Consider the following 26,896-nt stretch of genomic DNA (forward strand, 5'->3'; position numbering starts at 1 on the left):
ATCCACTTCCACTTCCATGTTTCCATCCGCTGCCAGATCCACTCCCAGTTATCTAAAACACTTCACTTCCTCCAGTTTTTCTCCATTCAAACTCACCTCCCAATTGACTTGACCCTCAACCCTACTGTACCTAATAACCTTGCTCTTATTCACATTTACTCTTAACTTTCTTCTTTCACACACTTTACCAAACTCAGTCACCAGCTTCTGCAGTTTCTCACATGAATCAGCCACCAGCGCTGTATCATCAGTGAACAACAACTGACTCACTTCCCAAGCTCTCTCATCCCCAACAGACTTCATACTTGCCCCTCTTTCCAAAACTCTTGCATTCACCTCCCTAACAACCCCATCCATAAACAAATTAAACAACCATGGAGACATCACACACCCCTGCCGCAAACCAACATTTACTTGGAACCAATCACTTTTCCCTCTTGCTACTCGTACACATGCCTTACATACTTGGTGGAAACTTTTCTCTACTTTTAGCAACTTACCTCCCACACCATATACTCTTAAAACCTACCACTAAGCATCTCTATTTTTTCATTCACCAAAGCTTTTGATGCATTTCCAATTTTTATTCTTTGCATGACTGTACTTTCAATATTTAACTTTTTTACTAAATTGCAGACTCATCTCGGTTTAATTCTTCTGCTTGCAGGAAGTCATTAATACCTTAGTGGCAGAGTGTGGACCAAGCTTCTTTTCCCTTGGACTGCAAGGTGCCACAATGCTCACCCTTGATTTCATCTTTGCCACCAATACAGTCATAACCTCTCCTGATACCAAAGTTGTAAGTATGGTTACTTGTTTTTGTTTTGTCATGTATTATGTCCATTATCTAATAGTCCTGGTATCATTTCCTGCTACTTTTCATAGAAAGGAATTTTGTCATATTCTTATTTATGGTTATATCTAGTAAGAATTGTCTAAAAGAATGTGGCCAATTGAAAAGGGTTCATTTCTCATAAATAACATTTTATTTTCTGTTTCAGATCCTAAGTTTTATGAACTATACAACAAATAGGAACAAGAACTAACTTTGATCTAGTCATTTATGGCTCTTGCTCTCTTTCTCTCCATTTTCTTTCTGTTTGTGAAGGATTTTCAGTGAAAAGTTTTCTCTGTAATGGTTTACGTAACCAGTGCATTGTGACTGACTTTTGTTACGGACAAAGAGGATATATGTGTTAGAGGTGAAGGGAACAAGGAGAAGCAGGAGACCGAATTGGAGGTGGAAGGATGGAGTGAAAAAATTTTCATTGATCGAGGCCTGAACTTGCAGGGGGGTGAGAGGCATGCAAGGAATAAAGTGAATTGGAGTGATGTGGTATACCAGGGTTGACATAATGTCTATGGACTGAACCAGGGCATGTGAAACATCTGGGGTACACCATGGAAAGGTCTGTGGGGTCTGGATAGGGAGCTGTGGTTTCAGCTAGAAACTGAGTGTGAATGAATGTTAACTTTTTTGTCTGTTTTCCTGGAGCTACCATGCTGATGCTGGGGATAGCAGTGTGTATATATGTATATGTCTCTGTATTTGTGTGTATATGTATGTATATATGTATTTGTTGATATGTATGTATATGTATTTGTATGTGTTTATGTACATATATGTGTATGAGTGGATGGGTCATTCTTTGTCTGTTTCTGGAGCTACTTCACTGATATGGGAAACATGGTCACTGTATATTTGAACTTGTTGGCAGTCATCTTCTCCTGATGCCACCCCAACCCACGGGAAACAGCATATATGCATGAAAGAAAAGAAAAAATGATACATATGTGTTCTTTTCTTTTTGTTCAAATCTGGTTTTAATTTCATGAATTTGATGATATATTTTTTAACAGCAAGTTCCAAAACTAGAAGCCCTAAGTCTGCTTGGGTCATTGCTGCCTCTGTCCTCACTCTACCCGTCCATGCCAGTCCTCCAGCCATCTGCAGCTGACCTAGCTCTCATGAACTGCTCTGATGTTAAGGTTTGTATTCATCTTGCTTTGTTGTATCATTATTATGAGAATCATATTTCTTCAGTGTTTTAGGAATAATTTTTCAACAGTGTTTTTGTCTTATTTTTCTCTTTTTGCACTTGTTCACTATTCCTGCCTTGTGAAGTTTTATCAAAAGTAGACAACTGAGATTCTGAGAAAGAATTCTCACTGGGCTCCTTCCACTCCTAAACTTTGAAAGTGATAGTACAAGACGGGGGGGATTTCAGTCCCTTCATTCCAGTCTATAGCTGCTTTCTACATTTATTCTTTCTCCCCTGTAGCTGGGAATAACTTAGATATTTATTAGGTTTAAAAATGAGCATTTGTGTTTATGTAACCATGTGTGTCTGTCTCTTTTATCAGAATGTCTTAACCTCCCCATTCGTAATGACCTCATTACTTTTCTGCTGTGAAAACACATGGTCTTGTTATTCACTTTCTCAAATATTCTTACCTCATCTACAATTCTTTCTTTTCAATTCCTCAGCCTGATTAGTTGCTTTATAACAGACAATCTACTCCTGATGAATTTATGGGAAAGTTTTGAATTTTTCTGGCTTTGTTCACAATATTCGTATCAAAATTTCTTTTTTTCTGGCTTTGTTCACAATATTTATACTAAAATTTCTGTTTCTCCTTTCTTATCCTGCTATACTCATTTTTTGTTCTTGTATACTTTGCATATGCTAGCTGGCTGGAGTGCTGCCTGCATCTTTTCCATGACTCAACCCTGAGCTCTTTTGCTTTTTGACATCTTTTATTTTACCATACTTCACTTTTTCTTGCCTTTCCCTGTGTATGTGTGTGTATAATTTCCAATTTGTTATTATCTGTTTTTCCTTGAATATTCTCATATATTGCATATTCTTTTATTTTCTTGTATAACACTTACATTTACCACATCCTTGTTCAGTTTATTCCATTCTACCATCACTGTTTTACTTTAAAAGTACTTCTTTACATCTTTTTTAACAAGCTAACTGCTTAATTTCATGGAATGTCTCTTGGTTGTACTGTCCCTGGACATTTTGAGGAGCCGTTTACCATCTCCATCATCAGCCTCGTTTAAAGAATTAAAGCTTGTGTAATTATCTATTTCTGATTTCCTATTTCTACTGTATGGTGAGGGAGATTTGCACTGGTGAGGCCTCACCTGCTGAACTTTCTCTGTTGTAAAACTTAAATTTTGTGTGTTGTTTGTATTAATCATGTCTTCAGTCAATTTATTCCATCCATCTACCTTTCTTATTATATGACATTTTTTCCTCACATCTTTATTAAAGAATCTCTAGCTTATTTTCTCCTTTCTCTGGTCATTCTATCTCTACATATGTCAAAAACTTTTCTCTGTGTCATCATTTTGTTTTAAAAACTTGAATGTTGTAATGATGTGATCAAGCTACCCTTTACTCTTCCTGCTTCTGAGGTTGGCAAATTTAAAGCTTCTTTACCTAAAACTCAGCTCTCTTAACATGTATCATCTTTGTTGTTCTCCCCTGGACATTTTTCTATTAGTTCTTTAGTTTTCTTTTGAGTGTGGTTACCAAAGCAGATTCTAGTTTTAGCCTTAAGTTGTAAACAGCTTGTTGAATAAATCTTTATCCATGAATTTGGATGCAATTCTATTTGCAAGAAAACATTGGGTCACCTTTACCATTCTCCTAAGTTGGTTTTCTAGTGATGGACTAGTGACAGAGTCTGCTTCCAAGTGTGTTGGACACAGATTTCTGCTGTTTACTTTCTGCTAGATGATAATCACATTGAGGTTTTCTTTCAACATGACCCATTGGGCGTGTGTGTGTGTGTGTGTGTGTGTGTGTGTGTGTGTGTGTGCATACATACATTGGAGTAAAGGCATGGCACACACATACAAGGTTAATAAGACAGCAGTATGAGTGTAAGACTCTCTCCCTGTCACACCCATATAGTCATTATATATATTAATCACAGATAGTAATCACTTGGGTGAAACTTCATCAACCATTTATGAGACTAACTTTCAAGTCTTTCATGGTATGGTTGTTACTTGATGCAATCCTCCATACTTTTAACATCCCTTATGCCCTTTGTATCATCTTCAGTTACATTTATGTCAGATATCCCCTGGGGATAGGGGAGAAAGAATACTTCCCACACATTCCTCACGTGTCGTAGAAGGTGACTAAAGGTGATGGGAGCGGGGGTCTAGAAACCCTCCCCTCCTTATATTTTAACTTTCTAAAAGGGGAAACAGAAGAAGGAGTCACACGGGGAGTGCTCATCCTCCTCGAAGGCTCAGGTTGGGGTGTCTAAATGTGTGTGGATGTAACCAAGATGAGAAAAAAGGAGAGATAGGTAGTATGTTTGAGGAAAGGAACCTGGATGTTTTGGCTCTGAGTGAAAAGAAGCTCAAAGGTAAAGGGGAAGAGTGGTTTGGGAATGTCTTGGGAGTAAAGTTAGGGGTTAGTGAGAGGACAAGAGCAAGGGAAGGAGTAGCACTACTCCTGAAACAGGAGTGGTGGGAGTATGTGATAGAGTGTAAGAAAGTAAATTCTAGATTGATATGGGTAAAACTGAAAGTTGATGGAGAGAGATGGATGATTATTGGTGCATATGCACCTGGGCATGAGAAGAAAAATCATGAGAGGCAAGTGTTTTGGGAGCAGCTGAATGAGTGTGTTAGTGGTTTTGATGCACGAGACCAGGTTATAGTGATGGGTGATTTCAATGCAAAGATGAGTAATGTGGCAGTTGAGGGAATAATTGGTATACATGGGGTGTTCAGTGTTGTAAATGGAAATGGTGAAGAGCTTGTAGATTTATGTGCTGAAAAAGGACTGGTGATTAGGAATGCCTGGTTTAAAAAGAGAGATATACATAAGTATACGTATGTAAGTAGAAGAGATGGCCAGAGAGCGTTATTGGATTACGTGTTAATTGGTAGGCACACGGAATAGAGACTTTTGGATGTTAATGTGCTGAGAGGTGCAACTGGAGAGATGTCTGATCATTATATTGTGGAAGCAAAGGGGAAGAATTGTAGAGGTTTTCAGGAAAGCAGAGAGAATGATGTGGTGAAGAGAGTGGTGAGAGTAAGTGAGCTTGGGAAGGAGACTTGTGCGAGGAAGTACCAGGAGAGACTGAATACAGAATGGAAAAAGGTAAGAACAAAGGACGTAAGGGGAGTGGGAGAGGAATGGGATGTATTTAGGGAATCAGTGATGGCTTGAGCAAAAATGCTTGCAGCATGAAAAAGGTAGGAGGTGGGCAGATTAGAAAGGGTAGTGAGCGGTGGGATGAAGAAGTAAGATTGTTAGTGAAAGAGAAGAGAGAGGCATTTGGACAATTTTTGCAGGGAAGTAATGCAAATGAGTGGGAGATGTATAAAAGAAAGAGGCAGGAGGTCAAGAGAAAGGTGCAAGAGGTGAAAAAGAGGGCAAATGAGAGTTGGGATGAGAGAGTATCATTAAATTTTAGGGAGAATAAAAAGATGTTTGGAAGGAGGTAAATAAAGTGCATAAGACAAGGGAACAAATGGGAACTTCAGTGAAAGGGGCTAATGGGGAGGTGATAACAAGTAGTAGTGATGTGAGAAGGAGATGGAGTGAGTATTTTGAAGGGTTGTTGAATGTGTTAGATGATAGAGTGGCAGATATAGGGTGTTTTGGTCGAGGTGGTGTGCAGAGTGAGAGGGTTAGGGAAAATGATTTGGTAAACAGAGAAGAGGTAGGAAAAGCTTTGCGGAAGATGATAGCCGGCAAGGCAGCGGGTTTGGATGGTACTGCAGTGGAATTTACTAAAAAAGGGGGTGACTGTATTGTTGACTGGTTGGTAAGGTTATTTAATGTATGTATGATTCATGGTGAGGTGCCTGAGGATTGGCGGAATGGTTGCATAGTACCATTGTACAAAGGCAAAGGGGATAAGAGTGAGTGCTCAAATTACAGAGGTATAAGTTTGTTGAGTATTCCTGGGAAATTATATGAGAGGGTATTGACTGAGAGGGTGAAGGCATGTACAGAGCATCAGATTGGGGAAGAGCAGTGTGGTTTCAGAAGTGGTAGTGGATGTGTGGATCAGGTGTTTGCTCTGAAGAATATATGTGAGAAATACTTAGAAAAGCAAATGGATTTGTATGTAGCATTTATGGATCTGGAGAAGGCATATGATAGAGTTGATAGAGATGCTCTGTGGAAGGTATTAAGAATATATGGTGTGGGAGGCAAGTTGTTAGAAGCAGTGAAAAGTTTTTATTGAGGATGTAAGGCATGTGTACGTGTAGGAAGAGAGGAAAGTGATTGGTTCTCAGTGAATGTAGGTTTGTGTCAGGGGTGTGTGATATCTCCATGGTTGTTTGATTTGTTTATGGATGGGGTTGTTAAGGAGGTGAAGGGAACAAGGAGAAGCAGGAGACCGAATTGGAGGTGGAAGGATGGAGTGAAAAAATTTTCATTGATCGAGGCCTGAACTTGCAGGGGGGGTGAGAGGCATGCAAGGAATAAAGTGAATTGGAGTGATGTGGTATACCAGGGTTGACATAATGTCTATGGACTGAACCAGGGCATGTGAAACATCTGGGGTACACCATGGAAAGGTCTGTGGGGTCTGGATAGGGAGCTGTGGTTTCAGCTAGAAACTGAGTGTGAATGAATGTTAACTTTTTTGTCTGTTTTCCTGGAGCTACCATGCTGATGCTGGGGATAGCAGTGTGTATATATGTATATGTCTCTGTATTTGTGTGTATATGTATGTATATATGTATTTGTTGATATGTATGTATATGTATTTGTATGTGTTTATGTACATATATGTGTATGAGTGGATGGGTCATTCTTTGTCTGTTTCCTGGAGCTACTTCACTGATATGGGAAACATGGTCACTGTATATTTGAACTTGTTGGCAGTCATCTTCTCCTGATGCCACCCCAACCCACGGGAAACAGCATATATGCATGAAAGAAAAGAAAAAATGATACATATGTGTTCTTTTCTTTTTGTTCAAATCTGGTTTTAATTTCATGAATTTGATGATATATTTTTTAACAGCAAGTTCCAAAACTAGAAGCCCTAAGTCTGCTTGGGTCATTGCTGCCTCTGTCCTCACTCTACCCGTCCATGCCAGTCCTCCAGCCATCTGCAGCTGACCTAGCTCTCATGAACTGCTCTGATGTTAAGGTTTGTATTCATCTTGCTTTGTTGTATCATTATTATGAGAATCATATTTCTTCAGTGTTTTAGGAATAATTTTTCAACAGTGTTTTTGTCTTATTTTTCTCTTTTTGCACTTGTTCACTATTCCTGCCTTGTGAAGTTTTATCAAAAGTAGACAACTGAGATTCTGAGAAAGAATTCTCACTGGGCTCCTTCCACTCCTAAACTTTGAAAGTGATAGTACAAGACGGGGGGGATTTCAGTCCCTTCATTCCAGTCTATAGCTGCTTTCTACATTTATTCTTTCTCCCCTGTAGCTGGGAATAACTTAGATATTTATTAGGTTTAAAAATGAGCATTTGTGTTTATGTAACCATGTGTGTCTGTCTCTTTTATCAGAATGTCTTAACCTCCCCATTCGTAATGACCTCATTACTTTTCTGCTGTGAAAACACATGGTCTTGTTATTCACTTTCTCAAATATTCTTACCTCATCTACAATTCTTTCTTTTCAATTCCTCAGCCTGATTAGTTGCTTTATAACAGACAATCTACTCCTGATGAATTTATGGGAAAGTTTTGAATTTTTCTGGCTTTGTTCACAATATTCGTATCAAAATTTCTTTTTTTCTGGCTTTGTTCACAATATTTATACTAAAATTTCTGTTTCTCCTTTCTTATCCTGCTATACTCGTTTTTTGTTCTTGTATACTTTGCATATGCTAGCTGGCTGGAGTGCTGCCTGCATCTTTTCCATGACTCAACCCTGAGCTCTTTTGCTTTTTGACATCTTTTATTTTACCATACTTCACTTTTTCTTGCCTTTCCCTGTGTATGTGTGTGTATAATTTCCAATTTGTTATTATCTGTTTTTCCTTGAATATTCTCATCTATTGCATATTCTTTTATTTTCTTGTATAACACTTACATTTACCACATCCTTGTTCAGTTTATTCCATTCTACCATCACTGTTTTACTTTAAAAGTACTTCTTTACATCTTTTTTAACAAGCTAACTGCTTAATTTCATGGAATGTCTCTTGGTTGTACTGTCCCTGGACATTTTGAGGAGCCGTTTACCATCTCCATCATCAGCCTCGTTTAAAGAATTAAAGCTTGTGTAATTATCTATTTCTGATTTCCTATTTCTACTGTATGGTGAGGGAGATTTGCACTGGTGAGGCCTCACCTGCTGAACTTTCTCTGTTGTAAAACTTAAATTTTGTGTGTTGTTTGTATTAATCATGTCTTCAGTCAATTTATTCCATCCATCTACCTTTCTTATTATATGACATTTTTTCCTCACATCTTTATTAAAGAATCTCTAGCTTATTTTCTCCTTTCTCTGGTCATTCTATCTCTACATATGTCAAAAACTTTTCTCTGTGTCATCATTTTGTTTTAAAAACTTGAATGTTGTAATGATGTGATCAAGCTACCCTTTACTCTTCCTGCTTCTGAGGTTGGCAAATTTAAAGCTTCTTTACCTAAAACTCAGCTCTCTTAACATGTATCATCTTTGTTGTTCTCCCCTGGACATTTTTCTATTAGTTCTTTAGTTTTCTTTTGAGTGTGGTTACCAAAGCAGATTCTAGTTTTAGCCTTAAGTTGTAAACAGCTTGTTGAATAAATCTTTATCCATGAATTTGGATGCAATTCTATTTGCAAGAAAACATTGGGTCACCTTTACCATTCTCCTAAGTTGGTTTTCTAGTGATGGACTAGTGACAGAGTCTGCTTCCAAGTGTGTTGGACACAGATTTCTGCTGTTTACTTTCTGCTAGATGATAATCACATTGAGGTTTTCTTTCAACATGACCCATTGGGCGTGTGTGTGTGTGTGTGTGTGTGTGTGTGTGTGCATACATACATTGGAGTAAAGGCATGGCACACACATACAAGGTTAATAAGACAGCAATATGAGTGTAAGACTCTCTCCCTGTCACACCCATATAGTCATTATATATATTAATCACAGATAGTAATCACTTAGGTGAAACTTCATCAACCATTTATGAGACTAACTTTCAAGTCTTTCATGGTATGGTTGTTACTTGATGCAATCCTCCATACTTTTAACATCCCTTATGCCCTTTGTATCATCTTCAGTTACATTTACGTCAGATATCCCCTGGGGATAGGGGAGAAAGAATACTTCCCACACATTCCTCACGTGTCGTAGAAGGTGACTAAAGGTGATGGGAGCGGGGGTCTAGAAACCCTCCCCTCCTTATATTTTAACTTTCTAAAAGGGGAAACAGAAGAAGGAGTCACACGGGGAGTGCTCATCCTCCTCGAAGGCTCAGGTTGGGGTGTCTAAATGTGTGTGGATGTAACCAAGATGAGAAAAAAGGAGAGATAGGTAGTATGTTTGAGGAAAGGAACCTGGATGTTTTGGCTCTGAGTGAAAAGAAGCTCAAAGGTAAAGGGGAAGAGTGGTTTGGGAATGTCTTGGGAGTAAAGTTAGGGGTTAGTGAGAGGACAAGAGCAAGGGAAGGAGTAGCACTACTCCTGAAACAGGAGTGGTGGGAGTATGTGATAGAGTGTAAGAAAGTAAATTCTAGATTGATATGGGTAAAACTGAAAGTTGATGGAGAGAGATGGATGATTATTGGTGCATATGCACCTGGGCATGAGAAGAAAAATCATGAGAGGCAAGTGTTTTGGGAGCAGCTGAATGAGTGTGTTAGTGGTTTTGATGCACGAGACCAGGTTATAGTGATGGGTGATTTCAATGCAAAGATGAGTAATGTGGCAGTTGAGGGAATAATTGGTATACATGGGGTGTTCAGTGTTGTAAATGGAAATGGTGAAGAGCTTGTAGATTTATGTGCTGAAAAAGGACTGGTGATTAGGAATGCCTGGTTTAAAAAGAGAGATATACATAAGTATACGTATGTAAGTAGGAGAGATGGCCAGAGAGCGTTATTGGATTACGTGTTAATTGGTAGGCACACGGAATAGAGACTTTTGGATGTTAATGTGCTGAGAGGTGCAACTGGAGAGATGTCTGATCATTATCTTGTGGAAGCAAAGGGGAAGAATTGTAGAGGTTTTCAGGAAAGCAGAGAGAATGATGTGGTGAAGAGAGTGGTGAGAGTAAGTGAGCTTGGGAAGGAGACTTGTGCGAGGAAGTACCAGGAGAGACTGAATACAGAATGGAAAAAGGTAAGAACAAAGGACGTAAGGGGAGTGGGAGAGGAATGGGATGTATTTAGGGAATCAGTGATGGCTTGAGCAAAAATGCTTGCAGCATGAAAAAGGTAGGAGGTGGGCAGATTAGAAAGGGTAGTGAGCGGTGGGATGAAGAAGTAAGATTGTTAGTGAAAGAGAAGAGAGAGGCATTTGGACAATTTTTGCCGGGAAGTAATGCAAGTGAGTGGGAGATGTATAAAAGAAAGAGGCAGGAGGTCAAGAGAAAGGTGCAAGAGGTGAAAAAGAGGGCAAATGAGAGTTGGGATGAGAGAGTATCATTAAATTTTAGGGAGAATAAAAAGATGTTTGGAAGGAGGTAAATAAAGTGCATAAGACAAGGGAACAAATGGGAACTTCAGTGAAAGGGGCTAATGGGGAGGTGATAACAAGTAGTAGTGATGTGAGAAGGAGATGGAGTGAGTATTTTGAAGGGTTGTTGAATGTGTTAGATGATAGAGTGGCAGATATAGGGTGTTTTGGTCGAGGTGGTGTGCAGAGTGAGAGGGTTAGGGAAAATGATTTGGTAAACAGAGAAGAGGTAGGAAAAGCTTTGCGGAAGATGATAGCCGGCAAGGCAGCGGGTTTGGATGGTACTGCAGTGGAATTTACTAAAAAAGGGGGTGACTGTATTGTTGACTGGTTGGTAAGGTTATTTAATGTACGTATGACTCATGGTGAGGTGCCTGAGGATTGGCGGAATGGTTGCATAGTACCATTGTACAAAGGCAAAGGGGATAAGAGTGAGTGCTCAAATTACAGAGGTATAAGTTTGTTGAGTATTCCTGGGAAATTATATGAGAGGGTATTGACTGAGAGGGTGAAGGCATGTACAGAGCATCAGATTGGGGAAGAGCAGTGTGGTTTCAGAAGTGGTAGTGGATGTGTGGATCAGGTGTTTGCTCTGAAGAATATATGTGAGAAATACTTAGAAAAGCAAATGGATTTGTATGTAGCATTTATGGATCTGGAGAAGGCATATGATAGAGTTGATAGAGATGCTCTGTGGAAGGTATTAAGAATATATGGTGTGGGAGGCAAGTTGTTAGAAGCAGTGAAAAGTTTTTATTGAGGATGTAAGGCATGTGTACGTGTAGGAAGAGAGGAAAGTGATTGGTTCTCAGTGAATGTAGGTTTGTGTCAGGGGTGTGTGATATCTCCATGGTTGTTTGATTTGTTTATGGATGGGGTTGTTAAGGAGGTGAATGCAAGAGTTTTGGAAAGAGGGGCAAGTAAGCAGTCTGATGTGGATGAGAGATCTTGGGAAGTGAGTCAATTATTGTTCGCTGATGATACAGCGCTGGTGGCTGATTCATGTGAGAAATTGCAGAAGCTAGGTGACTGAGTTTGGTAAAGTGTGTGAAAGAAGAAAGTTGAGAGTAAATGTGAATAAGAGTAAGGTTATGAGGTACAGTAGGGTTGAGGGTCAAGTAAATTGGGAGGTAAGTTTGAATGGAGAAAAACTGGAGGAAGTGAAGTGTTTTAGATATCTGGGAGTGGATTTTGCAGCAGATGGAACCATGGAAGCGGAAGTGAATCATAGGGTGGGGGAGGGGGCAAAAATTCTGGGAGCTTTGAAGAATGTGTGGAAGTCAAAAACATTATCTCGGAAAGCAAAAATGGGTATATTTGAAGGAATTGTGGTTCCAACAATGTTGTATGGTTGCGAGGCGTGGGCTATGGATAGAGTTGTGCGCAGGAGGGTGGAGATGCTGGAAATGAGATGTTTGAGGACAATATGTGTTGTGAGGTGGTTTGATCGAGTAAGTAATATAAGGGTAAGAGAGATATGTGGTAATAAAAAGAGTGTGGTTGAGAGAGCTGAAGAGGGTGTTTTGAAATGGTTTGGTCACATGGAGAGAATGAGTGAGGAAAGATTGACCAAGAGGATATATGTGTCAGAGGTGGAGGGAATGAGAAGTGGGAGACCAAATTGGAGGTGGAATGATGGAGTGAAAAAGATTTTGAGTGATCGGGGCCTGAACATGCAGGAGGGTGAAAGGCATGCAAGGAATAGAGTGAATTGGAATGATGTGGTATACCGGGGTCGACGTGCTGTCAATGGATTGAACCATTGCATGTGAAGCGTCTGGGGTAAACCATGGAAGGTTCTGTGGGGCCCGGATGTGGAAGGGGAGCTGTGGTTTCGGTGCATTATTACATGACAGCTAGAGACTGAGTGTTAATGAATGGGGCCTTTGTTGTCTTTTCCTAGCACTACCTCACACACATGAGGGGGAGGGTGTTGTTGTTCCATGTGTGGCGGGGTGGCGATGGGAATGAATAAAGGCAGACAGTATGAATTATGTACATGGGTATATATGCATATGTATGTGTGTGTATATATATGTATACATTGAGATGTATAGGTATGTATATGTGCTTTGTGTTTACGTGTATGTATATACATGTGTTTGTGGGTGGGTTGGGCCTTTCTTTCGTCTGTTTCCTTGTGCTACCTCGCTAATGTGGGAGACAGCGATAAAGCAAAATAAATAAATAATAATATCTTCGTGTTTTTTTTTTAATTTTCCAAAAGAAGGAACAGCGAATTGTGCCAGGTGAGGGTATTCCCTCAAAGGCCCAGTCCTCTGTTCTTAACGCTACCTCGCTAATGCGGGAAATGGCGAATAGTTTGAAAGAAGAAAAAGATCTTCTTGTGAGTCATTTATAAAGATCAAGAAGAATAATGGTCTCAATCCAACTATGAAATGTATCCTTTGTTCCCTTCCATTTTGATTTTCTTCTATTCATTGAAGGAGTCTTCCCCTTATTCAGTCTGGTAATTTAGCTTCTTAATTAGCCTTCCAAGAGATAGCTACATATGCTTTTTGGCAGTCCATTTACAGATTATCCATCCAACCTTCCTTTTTATCTGTGACAAAGCTCACTCTTTTTTTTTTTAGAAATATAAGAAGTTTGTTGTACATGACCACTTTTTCAAAAATTGTGCTTCCTCTTATATGGATTTCTTCATTGTAGAAAGTCATTCATTTGCTCTCTGATTATCTTTTCCAGAACCTTACAGACCATACTCATCCGTAAAACTGGTCTGTAGTTCAGTGTTTGTTCCTGGTGTCCTTTCTGATAACTGTGTACATTATGACCTCTACCCTTTGCCGTTCCCTTAATGTTTTACCTTTCTCCTTCAACATCTAGTGCACTTAGCATATCTGTCCAGTGTATATGCATGCATCCTCAGCACATATTGTGAAATTTTGTTAGGACCATGAGACTTGTATGGGTCTAGACCTTTTAGTATTCTGTTATCTTTTCTAATTATCTTTATGCTTTCCAAAACCCTTTTTCTCTTTCATCTCATTAGTAATGAGGCTATAATATCCTTTGCTTTGGGTGATGCTTCCTCTCCCTTAACATACTGCCTCCTGCTTGATACATTCAATTTTGATTTTAATGTTTTACTACTATTATTATTACTATTACTGCCACTACCATTACTACAGCTATTATTAATACTATTACCACTCTTACTGCTACTATCACTACTACTACTACTGCTACTATGATTACTACAACTACTTCTACCGTGCTACAGCTACTGTATTTCTAAGACTCATATATTCAGCACATCATATTGGTGGTTTTGCAGGGAGGTTTGATGGAGTAACTAGTAAGAAAAGAGAGGGGTTGTCAGATTGTTTGTTTCACCCATTGAATCATTTTTGCTTCAGGCAGTGAAGAAACATGTTTATGGTTAATTTCCTGGAGGAATGTTTTCCAGATACCACTTCAAAAGTTAGCTCCTTTGAATGCTCTATTTTCTCTACAGAAGCTCTGTATAGCAGTGAAATGAAACCTTTACAGCTGTGGACACTTTTATGGTTAGGATCATTTTCATTTTTAAATTCATTGTTATTCTTTATTATTAGCAACTAAAAAGTTTTTAATTTTTCAGGATAAGATAGAATTTTATAAGTTAGCAAGTTTTGATCTGTTAGATAAACTAAGTCTCAAAATTTTAAATTATGTTATTGCAAAATTCTGTCAAAAGAGCTGTCTTCATGTGGGAATGGCTGTATTTTGATTGTCAAGTGTGAAAAGATGAGTGATATAATTGTATCCATCTTCATGGAACTTTATTACAAACTTTCATGAATTTAGCATTAAAGCTTGCAGTACTCTGTGTCCTTTGTAGAATCTCTCTTACTCCAGATGTATTTCCAGATCCTTCATATCTTTCATTTTATGTAAAGCATTTTGTATCTTCCCATCATCCAAGTCTGTTACACACTTTTTCCCAAGATATTCTTTTCTACCCTCTTTTTTAAATATAGATACTATCACATATTTTTTTTTTATTATATATATTATATTTTATTATATTATATTTATTATATTATATTTATTATATTATATTTATTATATTATATTTTTTTTTATTATACTTTGTCGCTGTCTCCCGCGTTTGCGAGGTAGCGCAAGGAAACAGATGAAAGAAATGGCCCAACCCCCCCCATACACATGTATTTACATACGTCCACACACGCAAATATACATACCTACACAGCTTTCCATGGTTTACCCCAGACGCTTCACATGCCCTGATTCAATCCACTGACAGCACGTCAACCCCGGTATACCACATCGCTCCAATTCACTCTATTCCTTGCCCTCCTTTCACCCTCCTGCATGTTCAGGCCCCGATCACACAAAATCTTTTTCACTCCATCTTTCCACCTCCAATTTGGTCTCCCACTTCTCCTTGTTCCCTCCACCTCCGACACATATATCCTCTTGGTCAATCTTTCCTCACTCATTCTCTCCATGTGCCCAAACCACTTCAAAACACCCTCTTCTGCTCTCTCAACCACGCTCTTTTTATTTCCACACATCTCTCTTACCCTTACGTTACTCACTCGATCAAACCACCTCACACCACACATTGTCCTCAAACATCTCATTTCCAGCACATCCATCCTCCTGCGCACAACTCTATCCATAGCCCACGCCTCGCAACCATACAACATTGTTGGAACCACTATTCCTTCAAACATACCCATTTTTGCTTTACGAGATAATGTTCTCGACTTCCACACATTCTTCAAGGCCCCCAGAATTTTCGCCCCCTCCCCCACCCTATGATCCACTTCCGCTTCCATGGTTCCATCCGCTGCCAGATCCACTCCCAGATATCTAAAACACTTCACTTCCTCCAGTTTTTCTCCATTCAAACTCACCTCCCAATTGACTTGACCCTCAACCCTACTGTACCTAATAACCTTGCTCTTATTCACATTTACTCTTAACTTTCTTCTTCCACACACTTTACCAAACTCAGTCACCAGCTTCTGCAGTTTCTCACATGAATCAGCCACCAGCGCTGTATCATCAGCGAACAACAACTGACTCACTTCCCAAGCTCTCTCATCCCCAACAGACTTCATACTTGCCCCTCTTTCCAAAACTCTTGCATTTACCTCCCTAACAACCCCATCCATAAACAAATTAAACAACCATGGAGACATCACACACCCCTGCCGCAAACCTACATTCACTGAGAACCAATCAACAACTGACTCACTTCCCAAGCTCTCTCATCCCCAACAGACTTCATACTTGCCCCTCTTTCCAAAACTCTTGCATTTACCTCCCTAACAACCCCATCCATAAACAAATTAAACAACCATGGAGACATCACACACCCCTGCCGCAAACCTACATTCACTGAGAACCAATCACTTTCCTCTCTTCCTACACGTACACATGCCTTACATCCTCGATAAAAACTTTTCACTGCTTCTAACAACTTTCCTCCCACACCATATATTCTTAATACCTTCCACAGAGCATCTCTATCAACTCTATCATATGCCTTCTCCAGATCCATAAATGCTACATACAAATCCATTTGCTTTTCTAAGTATTTCTCACATACATTCTTCAAAGCAAACACCTGATCCACACATCCTCTACCACTTCTGAAACCACACTGCTCTTCCCCAATCTGATGCTCTGTACATGCCTTCACCCTCTCAATCAATACCCTCCCATATAATTTAGCAGGAATACTCAACAAACTTATACCTCTGTAATTTGAGCACTCACTCTTATCCCCTTTGCCTTTGTACAATGGCACTGTGCACGCATTCCGCCAATCCTCAGGCACCTCACCATGAGTCATACATACGTTAAATAACCTTACCAACCAGTCAACAATACAGTCACCCCCTTTTTTAATAAATTCCACTGCAATACCATCCAAACCTGCTGCCTTGCCGGCTTTCATCTTCCGCAAAGCTTTCACTACCTCTTCTCTGTTTACCAAATCATTTTCCCTAACCCTCTCACTTTGCACACCACCTCGACCAAAACACCCTATATCTGCCACTTTATCATCAAACACATTCAACAATCTGCCACTTTATCATCAAACACATTCAACTATCACATATATATTGAATAAATAGAATTTATGATTATCCCTGGGGATAGGGGATTAAGAATACTTCCCACGTATTCCCTGCTTGTCGTAGAAGGCGACTAAAAGGGGAGGGAGCGGGTGGCTGGAAATCCTTCCCTCTCGTTTTTTTTTTTTTTTCCAAAAGAAGGAACAGAGGGGGCTAGGTGAGGATATTCCAAAAAAGGCCCAGTCCTCTGTTATTAACGCTACCTCGCTAATGCGGGAAATGGCAAATAGTTTAAAAGAAAGAAAGAAGAATTTATGATATCCTGTAGCTAGGAGCAGAGCTTTGTTCTGGTGATGATGTATAGTAGCTTAGGACTGTGGGCTAATCATTAAGGTGCATAAATATCAATCCATTTAGAGACATCTCAGGATGTTTAAGATTTTGTTTAATTCAGGATCACTTGGTGAATGTACTGCTGAAAAGTGGTAAACGTGATGGGTGGTGGCGTACAAGGTCATTAGCTCTTTGCACCCTTGCCATTTACCTCTACCATGAACTGGCTCACCAAACATTCCATACCAAAGTAAATGAGGCAATAAATGTTCTCCTAGCATCATTGAAGGTAAGACTGAATCTTTTTAGTAGATATGGTTGTCAAGAAATTATATGTTTCATTATTCAAGATGGCTGTTTTGCTCTCTTCTACAGTTTGTAATTCAAGTTAGAACATAATGTACTTACCTTACTAACTTAGCAGAATGTTACTTTGATAATTCAATATATTTGAGTTTTTTCATAATCCTAGCTCTTGTAGCAAAATGTAAGATAAAGATGTACTGTAACATTTGAGTTATTTTTCATAATCCTTGTGCTTTAATATGGTAACACCTTTATTGCATTTATGTATCAGCATTGCATGATATTAGTTTTGTAACCAATTTTGCATGTTTAATTTGATAAGTTTGTCGCTTTTAGAATTCTGTTGCTTTTCAGTGAAGACACTATTTTTGTAATTTTTACTTATTTAGTTTGCTCTCCGTTTAAATCCAAAAGTAATATTCATTAGTGATTGCAGTTTTCATAATGTAAAAATGTGTAGCTTATTTGAATATCTCAACTGGAAAATGTTTATAAGTTTATTGTCATTACTGTAAGGTTTCAGCTACTGTTAAATATTTTCAGATCTTATGTATAATTTTTATGTTTGGAATGAATTAGAAACATAGTATTGGTATCATTGTTTTAAGAATTGCAGTTTTTAGGACTTTAAGATTTATTCCTGTTATTGTTCAGTACACAAGTTGCTACACATTTTGCACATCATATCTTTGGCAATAAGCGCAGTTATCCTGCATGACGAGACTGACAAGTGTTTTGCATTCTAGCAAGCAGTATCTTCACCGCACCCAGCTAAGCATCTGGCCCAGAGTACTGAGGTACTTCCTGTGTGATGTATTGTATGCATGAGGGGATTCATGATTTTGGAGAATTACAGTGAATGGTTTTAGAGAGTGTGCAACCATTGTCCAGTTGAACAGAGGATTGTGTTTCAGAATGAGAAAGAAATTCTGCAGCTTTCTTTGAAAATAATCATAAGCTTTCAAGCTTTATGGTTTGCTTTATATGTATAATTTTTCTGATAGTTGGTTACACTCTTTCCATCTCATACATAACACTTAACAATACATAACTCACACAACTTAATCAGTTTCAGATTTTCCTCACTGTATTCAACAAAAGATTCTGATAGAACACCAATTCACTGATTCTCTAGCACTAAGTCAGAAAGATACTCCAGGTTGAGGAGGACTGGAAAGTTCCCAGGGCACCCTTGACTGTTGTCAGGCAACTTGTTGCTACATCACTTCTTTTGATCCTGTTCCTACTCCTAGCTCTTTCTTTATTAATTTCTTCAACATTCATGGTCTTGAATCCAACCTTCCATCAGTCAAACACTATCTGTCAACTTCCTTGGATATTAGAAAATCTAGCTGTCCAGGGCTGCATTCCCTCTGCCTTATCATGTCTTCAGCTATAGCTTTTACCTTCATATCTGCTCTAAGAGCAGTTTTTACCACAATTTTTGTAAGAACCTGTTACTCCCCAAATAGATCTTGTCTCTGAAATGTAAAGCCATCTAGCTCAAAATTTCTTTACCCACTATAACTTTTCTTTTATACACTGTTTGACGCCCTTAAGATCCTCTGACCACAATCCTTTCTATATCTTTTGCACTTACGCATTAATCCCTTTACCTTGGGAGGGCTCAGCTATCATCCCTGTGTAGTTTTTATTGATATTCATTGGGATGGGTATTGCTTCAGTGGTTAGGTAGCTTCCAGCTGTTTGGTTGGAGTTCTCCATCCCCTCTTCTGTATATCCTTCTCCTCACTTATTTTTTAGTGTCCTTGGTTTGATGCCTGGTGCATCAGGGACAAAGCATTTTGGGGTATGAACATTCATCTCTTTTCACGAATCCCACAAAACCTTCATTTATACTTAGAATCGTTTCTGAGCTCATACTGACAAATTCAAGCACTTCATAAAAATAAGGTATTGTTATTTGACATTGCTGATAAGTCTTTTGGGTTCAAAACCAAAAACATCTCCAATAACTTTTTTTTTTTTTTTTTTTTTTTTGCCGCTGTCTCCCGCGTTTGCGAGGTAGCGCAAGGAAACAGACGAATATAACTTTTATATTTATTTATTCCAGTCAGTTAAAAGCCACCTCTCCGGCTGATAAGACTACTTCAGTCAATACCTCATTCTCGTATATTAATTCTTCAGAAGTTTCAGCTTTTCTTGCTCCCCCATCTCTCACTGAATCTATGTTCTCAACTGTATTTTTCTCCTGCAAGATATGAGGACTTTCAGAGCTTCATATCTGTATCAATGTAGTTACCTGTGTATAATGGTCAGATGGTGCATGAAGACTCGTCTTTGAACCAAGGTTGCTGCACTGTGCACCCTCATGCTGCATTGATCTTTCATTTGTATTTTTGGCAATCACTTTGTTTGCACCCATTAATGTCATTTATAGTTTTTGTTTTGTTTTTTCTTTTATATTCACTCGTGTCACATGAATATATAATCTTAACTTTTTTTTATGTCATCTTTAAACACTGTTTAAAGTCTCATCAACTTTTTCTACTTCATCCCTACTGTAAACAGAGGTTAACATCACATATGATTTTATTTTTCTTCATTGTATTCACTTTCCTAGTTCTGTACTTTTCTATGAGTACAGTTAACATTTCTTGAGATAATCTTATTCTTTATTGTTGTCACTATCCTGTTTCTTTTATTCTCTTCATTAATTATCTTTAAATAAGTTACCATTCAAAGGGCTTGAATTAAGTGTATGGAGTTCCTTAGCTTATATGTGCCAAAAGTGAAGCACAGGTTTCTACACTAATATACATGCTTCTTGACTCTTCATTTTGCATACTATGCTGATTCTTCAAGATTCAGTATTCCATTTAAAAAAACCTGTATTTTGCTTGCTGATTGTTAACCTGGTTTTTATGTTAATGTAGTATGTCCACAGAATAGTCACTCTTGAGAGAAGAGAATGGCTAACGGAGAGCAAGTAGTTAAGATTAGTTTTTGAAAAGCAAAATAAGGGGGTAGGAATGTGCTTAGAATGAAATCTGTGATAAACCTAGAATTATTGAGTAATAGTTATAACAAATAAAAGATTCTGAGATGATTTAGATCTTTGGAAAGAATATAAGGGGAAAGATAGAGTGAAGTGAGTTAATGGAAATTTCGACCAGACTTGATGTAATGCAAAAGAATAGAGCTGCAAACACTTGCTTGAGAAATGGTGACTAAACTAATGTGTCATACCAGTGTGTTTTATAAAAAGATTTTTATTGATTTGTATTTTGTAAAGGATAGGTAAAATCATTTTAGATTCTGATATAATGAAAATTAAACTTTTTAACATGTATTCAACATCATGTTGAGAGATATATCTATTGAAATCATCCAAATAGTTTGTGACATTTAAAGTATAATGTTAAAGTATAATACACTTTATGTTTCAGTGCAAGAGCTGGAGATCTTATGCAAATTAGAATCAAGGGGATACTTAATTGGTGTATGAAGGGATTACCCAAGACATTAAAGATTTTCTTTATGTGATATTTATGTAAAAGATTATTCATACAGACACAAGATTTCATGGTTAAAGAAAAAAGTGGGTAGTATTGTAAAGCTTCTTGAAATTAGGCTGAGTTAATACTAAGATAGCTTGTGAGTTACTGATTACTTAAAATTTGTTAACATCCATGCAGATTGGAAGGTTAGTTGGTCAGGTAGCTGCAGATCTACTGCTTCTATTGTGTGATGATGCAGAAGCTTTTCTCACTCACTACCCTGATATTCCCACTCGAATTATACAGGTGAGTGAAACATTATTTCAGTAACCTTTACTGTTTCATTCCTCCTTGCTATATGCATTATCATGTGTGGAGAATAATGTAAGTGTATATATCTCATTTGAAGTTTAGCTGAGCCATACAAAAGAACCTAATGTTTTGTCAGATTGTAAACACATTTCTGGTACTTAGTTTCCATGAAAAATGCAAGTTGATTTTACTTTAGATTTATTTGTATATTTCAAGAGGAAGCATAAACAGTCAGTGAAACTTTTCACAGTGATAAACCATTATTCTCTGCCAGTGATCAAGAAAAGTTATATTTTCATAACTTTTCAGAAAGCATGGCTGTATATAAAATGTTTTTAAAAAGTTCATCTTTTACTTCACATGTTTTGGAACTTAACCAGAATATTGGTGTGTCCTCACTACAGGTGCTATGCCAAACCCTTGGGACTATTGGAACAGATGTTAGCCTTACTTCCAGTTCTGAAGGGAAACACCTTGTGCTTTCGTGTCTCTTTTGTCTGGCAGAATGGGTCATGCGCATGCCACAGCTGGTCCTCATTCAGCCTACACAGGACAACCAACCTCTCTTGCAACATGTGTTTAAGGTCTGTTGATATTTCTGCTTGATAGAGACAACCAACCTCTCTTGCAACATGTGTTAAAGTCTGTTGATAATTTCTGTGTGGTAGATTTTACTTGAAAAGGTAGTTCAGGTAATTTTTGATGATTTAAAGGGAGATTTAGCTTTGTTAAATGAATAGATTGTTAAAAATCTGTTCCAAAACAATTGCCCCATTTCCAAGATATTACACATGAAAATGCTGGTTTTTGCTTGTCGAGAAAATGCTGGTTTTTGCTTGTCAAGAACGTAATTTCACTAATGATTTGTATACTTCTGATCAGATTTGAATGCTATGATGTGACATCACCAAATGTAAATGAGTGACATGGTAATGGCACTCATGATATTTTTTGTAATATACTTTATTGCCTCTCATTCTTTAGAGAAATAGTGTCAAGAAAACAGGCAATGGCTTCATTTGCACATATGCACTCTCAAGCTTTCATTACATAATGTAAGGCTGTTTGCAGGATTCTTTGTGTGTTTTTGTATGTGTGTTTTGTAGTTACCATTTGTCCTCTACAAGGAGGGAGTTTTACATTAAGGGCCTCATTTCTTGAATTTTGTTATCATACTGCTCTTTTGAATTTGCACATGATGTATGAATTTATCATGTTTTCATTTATTTTCTTCCATTCATCCACCACTCATATGCTTTACACATGCTTCTTAATATCCTTCTTGATAAGTTTCTTCCTTAATTTTATGTTATATACTCTGGTTGTTCTGTTCCTCCAGCTCTTGAAGAAGTGTTCATTGTCTGTGTCTTCAGTGTTTTAAAAATTTTAAGATTATGAATAGGTCATCCATCACTCTCTTCTCTTCCAGGATGGACAGTTTTAATGCCTCTAATGTTTCCCAGTAACTCAGCTCTGTTAGTTTTGTTACCATCTTTGTTTTTCTCCTTTAGACCTTTGTTAGCTCCATGTGCTACTTTAAGTGTAGTGACTAAACTTGAGAAGCATATTCTACTTTTGGCTTTCTTTAAGATGAATATTTCCTTATCCATTAAGTTGAATGTAATTTTGTCTTAACTTGAGGAGGGTTGGTGTCATTAACTGTTCTTGTAAAAGTTAGGATTCTTGTGACAGCTTAGGGATGATGTCAACTCTTGTGTTTCTCACACTGATTCGTACAGTTTATGTTCTGCTCCTTGGGATCATATCAAGGCCTTCTTATGCTGAGAACCATCCCTGTTGCTGTACATTTTCTCATGTTGGTTTTCATCAACCATATATTAGACCCATTTTGGAGTCTGTCAATGTCCCCTTGTAAGTTGATGCAATCCTCAATGATTTTCAGTTCCCCAATGGCCTGTTCATCACCTACAAACTTATACATGTAGGAGTTCATAACTTGTGGCAAATAATTTACATGAATATAGAAGAGTAATGATTGCAGTGGAACTCTGCTGGGGAACTCAACCAATTTTGAGAAGGCCCCTCTGACATGCATCTTTTGTTCCCTTCCACTAAGATAGTATTCTGTCACTCAAAGGAGTCTCCTCCTTATTCCTCCCTAGTGATCCAACTTCTTAATTGGCTTTCCATGAGATAGGTAAATTGTCAAATGTTTTTTGGCAGTTTAAATTTAAACAACCCACTCAGTCCACCTTTATCTAGTAGAGCTCACTCTGTTTTAGAAATCTAAGAGGTTTAGTATGCATGACCTTCTTCCCTTGAAACTCCGTTGTCTCTTATTAACGTAATTTGTGCTCTGATTGTTTTTTCCAGTGCCTTACAGACCACACTTATTAGGGAGACTGGTCTGAAGTTAATTGCCTTTTCCTAGTCTCATTTCGTATAGATAGGTATGATGTTTACTCTTTTCTGCTCCCATAGCACTTTTCCTTTCTGAAGTGCATCTTGAACAATATTTTAAGAGGTTTAGAAAGAGTATCTACACACTTCTGTAGTACTTATGGTGAAATTTCCTAAGGACCATGAGTATATCTATTTCTTTATCACTAGTGTTACCCAAGACAGCTCCTGAATATGTAAATTCTCTCACCTTTTCTAGTCTTTCTCTCTCATATCAATAATGAATTTAGTACACTTTCTTCTTTCACTCTACAGGGTTTTGCAAAATTTCTACTTTCAATCTGTTTCCTTTCAGACACCATTACTTTACTTCCACTCGCAATTACCTTCAATCACCCATGCTTACATACATCATAAAAGACATTGACAGCTTTTGTGCAAGCCCTCTTCACTCTCTTCAGAGATGTAAGCAAAGAGAATGATTCGAAGAACCGTTTATGATGTAACTTTGATTAGATTGGTTTTAGTGATACTAAACTGAGGAGAAAGAGTGGAATTAGGGAAAACTGATTAAAGTCTTGGTTAGATGAGAGAAGATAGAATGGTGGAGAGTGTGACTGTGTTTTTAAAAGTAAGATGAAAGCTTTTGGAGTAGTCTATTTTAAGTTTGGAACTCAGTTTTGACTCCATGATTTTTAGGGTCTGTGCTGCCTCGGGTGAAAGAAGTCTCAAGGATGGATGTTTGCAAATTGTATGTATGTACAAATAATGGTAATAAATTTCTTTGTTGTGTAGCAGATTTTCCATGATGGAGTAAACATTTAGCCTTTTCCTCAGGTTTTACATGTGGTTGCCAGTGGTAAGAAGAGTAGTCACATCAGATCACCAAATTTGGAAGTTGTAGATTTTGATGGCAATGTAAGGGAGGATAATGGAAGGACTAGTAGCATGGATTCCAACAGCAGAGGAGACTCTTTGAAGAGATCATCTTTCCCTCCATCTTGTACATCCACCATTAAACTTGCTGCAAGATCAGTAAGTTTGAATTTTATCCTTAAAAATTTTACATGGACAACTTCTAACTACGACTTGCTTCTAGCTAACCTTATCATGATTGTATACCTTTAAGTGTATTTGAAGCAAGCTTACGTACACAAAAGTGGTCTGAGAAATGTCAGTTTTTGCTTATTTCTGCATAGACTGTCATCAGTGATTACAGTGGGAGTGGACATGGCAGTGGTTGGAGCTACTGAGGTTGAGGTAAGTTATAAGATGCAAAGATGGGGTTAAGGTTCTGGGTACATAGAGAACGTATTTGGAAGGAGGGGTCATTGTCTGATATGGCAAAGATGGCTATACATGATGATATAGCTGTCATGACATTGTTACATGATTAGGAGTTTTGGGCATTTAATGCAAAACATCAGAAGAGGGTGGATGTGTTGGAAATGAAATGCATGAAAACACTGTTGTTGTGTGAGATGGGTTGATTGTGTAAGGAATGATAGTTCAAGAGTGAGTGCAGTCTCGCTGAGAAAGTTGATAAGGACTTGCTGAAATGGTTTAGACTTGTGGAGAAGAGTGAAAGAAGACTGACTTAGGGTATCATTCTGTCAAAATTAGAGGAAGCAAGGTGGGATTGAAAGAGGCTGTAATGTATCTTGGCCTGGACATTTAGGAGGGGGAGAGATATGCATAGGATAGAATTGATTGGAGCAATGAGGTGTAGTGGGTAAATGCTGTTTGCTGAACCAGGGCATATGAAGTGGTCAGGGAAGCCATGGAATGTCTGTGGTGCTTAGCTGGGGATGGTGGGCTGTAGTTAATTATGCTTCACTATACATGACAGCTAGAGAGTAAATGTGATCAAATGAGTCTGTTGTTCATATATTCCTAGTGTAATGAGAAGAGTGTGGTTGAGAGAGCTGAAGATAGTTTGCTGAAATAGTTAAGAAATACAGAGACAGTGAGTAAGGAGAGGTTGACAAAGGGAATATATGTTTCAGAAGTGGAGGTGTAGAGCAGAAGGGAGAAACCAAACTGGAGGAGATGGAAGGATTGAATGAAAAAGATTTTGATTGCTTAGAGGCCTGAACTTGCAGGAGGATGTAAATCATGCAAAGGACAGAATGAATTGGAGCATTGTAGAAAGGGGCAGCGATGTGCTGTCAGTGGACTGAACCAGGGCATGTGAAGCATCTAGGCTAAATCATGGAAAGGTCTATGGGGCCTGGTAGTGGATAGTGGGCTTTGGTTTCAGTGCATTATACATGAAAGCTGGAGAATGGATACGAGCAGATGTGGTCTTTCTTCGTCTGTGCTTGACGCTACCTCACTAAGGTAGGAAACGGTAATGGTGATCAAGTATGAAAGCTTTGTGGAAGATGAATCTGGCAAGGAGATGGGTTTGGATGATATTGCAATTGAATTTATTAAGAGAGGGGTGACTGTGCTGTTGGATGGTTGGTAAATATATTCATTGTATGTATGGATCATGGTGAAGTGCTGAGGATTGGCAGAATGCATGCATAGAGCCATTGTATAAAGGCAAAGGGGATAAAGGTTAGTGTTCAAACTACAGAGGCATAAATTTATTGAGTATTCCTGGGAAATTATATTGCAGGATATTGATTGAGAGGGTGAAGGCATGTACAGAGCATCAGACTGGGGAAGAGCAGTGTGGTTTCAGAAGTGGTAGAGGATGTGTGGAAAAATATGTATGAGAAATACATAGAAAAACAAATGGACTTGTAAGTAGCATTTATGGATCTGGAGAAGGCATATGATAGAACTGATAGAGATGCTTTATGGAAGGTCTTAAGGGTGTATGGTGTGGGAGGTAAGCTGCTAGAGGCAGTGAAAAGTTTTTACCAAGGATGTAAGGCATGTGTATGAGTAGGAAGAGAGGAGTGATTGGTTCCCAGTGAAGATTGGTCTGTGGCAGAGGTGTGTCATGTCCCCATGGTTTTATAATTTGTTCATGATGGGATAGTTCGGGGGGTAAATGCAAGATCTTTGGAGAGAGGTGGCAGGTGTGCAGTCTGTTGGGGATGAGAGGGCCTAGGAAGTGAGTCAGTTGTTGTTTGCCAATGATACAGCTCTGTTGGCTGATTCGAGTGAGAAACTGCAGAAGTTGGTGACTGAGTTTGGAAAAGTGTATATATATATATATATATATATATATATATATATATATATATATATATATATATATATATATATAATTTATCCCTGGGGATAGGGGATTAAGAATACTTCCCACTTATTCCCTGCGTGTCATAGAAGGCGACTAAAAGGGGAGGGAGCGGGGGGCTGGAAATCCTCCCCTCTCGTTTTTTTTTTTAAATTTTCCAAAAGAAGGAACAAAGGGGGCCAGTTGAGGATATTCCAAAAAAGGCCCAGTCCTCTGTTCTTAGCGCTACCTCGCTAATG

General features: G+C 38.3%; 1 protein-coding gene across 2 annotated transcripts in view; it reads left to right on the forward strand.

Annotated features, from left to right (window-relative positions):
- The window catches only part of LOC139747934 (ral GTPase-activating protein subunit alpha-1), a 143,360-nt gene that overhangs the window by 50,400 nt on the left and 66,064 nt on the right, over positions 1-26,896 (forward strand). For both annotated transcript variants that reach the window (XM_071660419.1, XM_071660420.1), the window contains exons 21-27: positions 668-799; positions 1,861-1,989; positions 17,146-17,313; positions 18,077-18,127; positions 20,990-21,097; positions 21,508-21,687; positions 24,302-24,499. In XM_071660419.1, coding sequence (XP_071516520.1) covers positions 668-799; positions 1,861-1,989; positions 17,146-17,313; positions 18,077-18,127; positions 20,990-21,097; positions 21,508-21,687; positions 24,302-24,499 — 966 coding nt within the window. The remainder of the gene's footprint in view (positions 1-667; positions 800-1,860; positions 1,990-17,145; positions 17,314-18,076; positions 18,128-20,989; positions 21,098-21,507; positions 21,688-24,301; positions 24,500-26,896) is intronic.

Source organism: Panulirus ornatus, chromosome 71 (genome assembly GCF_036320965.1).
Source record: "Panulirus ornatus isolate Po-2019 chromosome 71, ASM3632096v1, whole genome shotgun sequence".
Taxonomy (NCBI): Eukaryota; Metazoa; Arthropoda; class Malacostraca; order Decapoda; family Palinuridae; genus Panulirus; species Panulirus ornatus.